This window comes from Falco rusticolus, chromosome 1 (genome assembly GCF_015220075.1).
Source record: "Falco rusticolus isolate bFalRus1 chromosome 1, bFalRus1.pri, whole genome shotgun sequence".
Classification (NCBI taxonomy): Eukaryota; Metazoa; Chordata; class Aves; order Falconiformes; family Falconidae; genus Falco; species Falco rusticolus.
The window spans coordinates 122,506,909-122,511,137 of NC_051187.1; the positions used below are offsets into that span (position 1 = coordinate 122,506,909).

General features: G+C 67.0%; 1 protein-coding gene across 2 annotated transcripts; it reads right to left on the minus strand.

Annotated features, from left to right (window-relative positions):
• Positions 1-256: 256 nt before the first annotated feature.
• HELT (helt bHLH transcription factor) lies at positions 257-1,773 on the minus strand. 2 transcript variants are annotated; one of them, XM_037409279.1, is made up of 4 exons: positions 1,747-1,773; positions 1,288-1,392; positions 1,050-1,146; positions 257-930 (listed from the first exon to the last, which is right to left on the minus strand). In XM_037409279.1, the coding sequence occupies exons 1-4, from the start codon at positions 1,771-1,773 to the stop codon at positions 434-436; spliced, it is 726 nt and encodes a 241-aa protein (XP_037265176.1). In that variant the 3' UTR covers positions 257-433. The 2 variants fall into 2 exon arrangements, with proteins under 2 accessions (XP_037265176.1, XP_037265168.1); XM_037409271.1 differs by having other exon boundaries at positions 257-933.
• Between the last annotated feature and the right edge of the window lie 2,456 nt (positions 1,774-4,229).

The following is a 4,229-nucleotide window of genomic DNA, read 5'->3' on the forward strand; positions in this document are numbered from 1 at the left end:
GGGCCCTCGCCCCTCCGACGGCTCTCCTCGGGGCCCGGCGGCACCGACCACCCCACCCCCCGCCCCTCCGACGGCTAACGGGCGGTGCGTGCAGCAGCCTCCCCGGGCCTCGCCGACCACGTTTCGCTCGGGAGTGGGTTGGGGACCCCCCCAGGCCGCCCGAGGCAGCTCGCTCCCGGAAACAAGAAGGGGCGGCGGGTATAAACATTTATTCCAAGGGATCGCTCGTACAGGCGCCGCACCCGGAGGCGGGAGGAGGAGCGGGCGGGGGCGGCCCCAGGCCCCCGAGGGGGCGGGCGGGGACAGAGCCGGGCCCCGGGGCGAGCGCTCCGCGACCCCCGCGCATCTCCCTGCCCTCCCCCCGGCAACCTCCCCGGGCGTAACTCGTAGTGTCCGCGGTCATAAATAGGATCTTTCCGGCGGGGGCGAGTCTCTATAGCATGGACGGGTGCTGGCCCGGGGGCAGCCCGAAGGCGTTGGGGTGGGAATGGCCGAGCAGGTTGAGGTAGTGGCGGTCCAGCCCCTGCACGGAGGAGAGGAAGGTGCTGCGCTGCTGGCCGGGGCTGGCGAGGGGCACGGCGGCGTTCGGGAGGTGGTAGGGCAGGGGGGGGCTGCGGCCGGCGCCGTGCCAGGGAAAGGGCCCCCCCGAGGGCGGCTGGAGCACGGCGGCGTCGCCGGGGCTGTGGCCGTGCCCGGGGCACTCGGGCCCGGGGTGCAGCTGGTAGGAAAAGTCCGGCTCCGGGAGGGAGCCCAGGGAGGTGAAGAGCGGCTCCGTGACGAAGCGTGCTTTGGACTGGAGGAAGGCCAGGATGCGGGCGTACTTGGTGTCTTTGGTCTCCATCCTCTCCACCGTCGTCAGGTAGTGGACCAGGTTCTTCATGCACTCGTGGTAGCCGTAGTGGAAGTAGTTGGCGAACTCGGAGAGCAGCTCTGCTGGAAAGGAAGGGGCGGTGGAGCTGAGCCCCTCGGGGGCCAGGCTGGGGCCGGGGCCGCCCCCACGCCGCGGATGTCCCGGCGGGGGGCCGTGGGGCCCGCGCCCGCCCACCTACCCTTCTCCCGGCCGCGGGGGAAGTCCGCCGAGTGTAGGGCCCGCAGGTACTGCACCGTCATCTCCAGGATCTCCGCTTTCTCCAGTTTCCCCGAGCTCTGCAACGGGCGGGGGACACGGGCGTCACCTCTCCCCTGCGCTCCACCGGGCCGCCCCCCGAAGTGTGTGTGGGGGCGTCGCTCCGCATCGGGGTGAAGGGAGCAGAGGCTGCCCCCCCCCCCCCCCCCCCCGGCGCCTACCTGTTTGGCCAAAGCCATGGGCACCGTCTTCCCCAGCTCGGTGAGGCAGCGGTTGATGCGGTCCCTCCTCCGCTTCTCAATCACTTTGTGAGACACCGGCGTCCTCTGCAAAACAGACGGGGCGCGTTAGCGGGGGGAAAGCAGCCGGGTCCGGCCTCCCCAGGGCAGCTGCTCCCCGGCTCCGACCCCTCCAGGGCAGCCGGGCGCGACCCCGCGCCAGGCGCGACGCGGCCCCGGGGAGGGATGCTCCGGCGGCGGGTCCCCTCCGCGCCACCCCGGGGGCTCCCCGTCTGCGCGGGCGGCCCCGGTAGGGCAGGCTTGTTTTGGAGGGAGGGTGTGTGGTTGGTTGTTGTTTTTTTGGGGGGGAGGAGGGGGCTTTTCGAAGGGAAAGGCGGTGAGAAAGCCGGGTCCGCCGTGAGGCTCCGAAGAGCCGTGCGCGCAAGGCAGGCGGCGACTCACCCTCCGCTCCTTGAGCTTGGAGGCCATGGTGGGCACTGCATCCCCGCTCTCTCTGGGCCCCTTATAAAGCCATCACTTCTTGGGGGGGACCCCGGGGGGCCTCCACGGGCCCGCTGATCCCATAGGATTAGGGGCGAGCGGCGCCGGGGGAATGTATGCATTAAAGATCAGGGTGGAAGGCGGCGAGAGAGGGATGAGGGGGTTGGTGGGTGGGTTGTGGGGTTTTTTTCTCCTTCTCTTCTACTTCTTCCCCCCCCACCCACCCCCCCTCGCAGCCGGGGGCGGCCCAGCTGTGTCGCCCCACGTGGACCTCGGGGACACACGTGACGGTCCCCACAATAGCGGCGGGGATGGGGCCGGTGGATGCGGCGAGCGGGGCGCAGGGCGCGGTACCGCGCCCTGCGCCCCGCTCGCCGCATCCACCGGCCCCATCCCCGCCGCCTGCCTGCAAATCCCCGGCACCCCCCACCCCTCCCCTTAGCCCCGGCGCTGACTGCATTTTAAAGCCTGTCCAGAGTCATTAAAGTAATTAAGTAAGCCCTTAATAGGCTGTTCCGCCCAGTTCAAGGGAGAACCCTTGGAGACGGAGTGGCCCCGTTTGTTCTCAGGCTTTTCTCACACGACTTGGTGACACGTCCATCTTTATAAGAGATGGCAGCGAGGCTTTTTTTGTTTACACCGCTTTATGCGCCGGGGACACCCCGGCAGGTGTGGGACCGGGGGGCTGGCACACGATATTCTTCCCCCCCCTCTTTTTTTTTTTTTTTTTTTTTTTTTTTTTTTCCCCCGGCCCGGGGAGGCTCTCGCCAGCCTTTGGCACACGACGCTCCTTTTTTGTGTGATGTGCGCGTCTGTGCGTTGTTGTTTTACCCCCCCTGCTCCCCCCCTCTCCTTTGGAGAGGCTCAATTTGTAGCCTATTATCCTATAGGAAAATGTCCCATTGAAAAGTATGAATAGTTTCATTGGGCCTAAATTTTAATAATGCGGGTCAAAGAAAAGAGGGGCAAATAAAGAGGGGATCGCAGCTGGTCCGAGAGTGCATTATTCGGTGTCACCTGCGAGCGGGATCGCCGACAGACCCCCTATTCATTTGCCTAATTTTGGTCAATTTAACAAACTTCAGGAGAAATTATTGTGGCATTGTTAAGGAGGGTAAAGCTTTCTGATCGAATTAACAGCATGTTTTGATCCGGTAAATGTCATTAAAAAGAAAGAAACAATCGCGTTTAAAGGGGGGCTCCGAGTTAAACGCGCCAAGTGGAGACGCCGGAGCGCAAAGCTCACAAAGGGAGCAAGTAACTGCCACAGGGGAACTTTTGTACGCTCACATTGCTGAGGTTTTTTACACAAAAAGGCATTATTTCATACTTGAATACGTTTAATCCAACAATTGTCTATTTTCTGCAAACATATTTTCACAGCATTGTTAGCTTTCCTCTCCGCGGCCCTCCGCCCGGGCAGCCGCGCTCCTCGCCTGGCGAGCGCACCGAGCCCCCGGCCCGCCCCGCACCGCTCCGCACCGCCCCGCACCGCCCCCGCCGGGGCCGCCCCGCCGCGCCGGGGGGGCCGCCCGCCGCCGCCGCCCGCCGCCCACCCACCCCCCCCGACGGCGCGGCGGCGGGCAAGAGCCCCCCCGGGCTCTCTCCACGGTCGGCGGTGCGCCTCCGGGGCCGGCCCTGGGCCGGGGGGCCGCCCGGCCGCCTCCCCCCGCCCGGCCCCGGCGCTGCCGCGGGGCTCCGCCGCCCCCCGGGGGGAGGGAAAACCCGAGGGCGGCCGGCGGGGCGGGGGAACCGCCCGGCGTCTGGTGCTGCGCGGCCGAGCCGCGGGCCGTGCCGTGGAAACGGCGTTTATTCCGGCCGCGTCGGCCCGGGGAGGTGCTCGCTCGGGAGCCCCCGCGGCTGCTCCCGTGCCCCGCGGCTTGCCCCCCGCCTACCGGTGTGGGTCACACGGCGACAGCCACCCCCGCCCCGTCTCCCCCCGGGGTGCTGGGCGGGCGGCACCGCCGCTCTCGCCCGTTCGCCTCCCCGGAGAAGCGGCCGGGGGCAAGGCGCTGCGCCGGGTCTCGCCCCGCCGGCCCGCAGCCGCCCCGCACTCTCCCCGGGCCGGCCGGTGGCGCGGAGCGGCTCTGCGGGAGGAGGCGACGGCGGCGGCGGCCTCGGGGCGCGTCTCCCCCGGGCGGTGGGGCGGGCCGGGCCGGCTGCCCGCCCGGGCGCCCCTGCGTGCGGTGCTGCCGGCCGCATTATTCTTCCAGGACCCTTGTAGGTTTCGGTATATTCATTCTCGTACAATGGGATTAAACACTAACCGTTATCATCCAAATTAACTAAACTCTGAATAGCAAATGCGGGGGCTTTTATTTTTTTTCCTCCTCTTTTGCTCCACTGGCGGAGATGGAGTTGATCCTCTTACAGCCTGTGTTAACCGCCAGCTGCAGGCACCTGCGAGGCAACGTTTTACACGAGGGAAGCTGTTTATTTTCTCG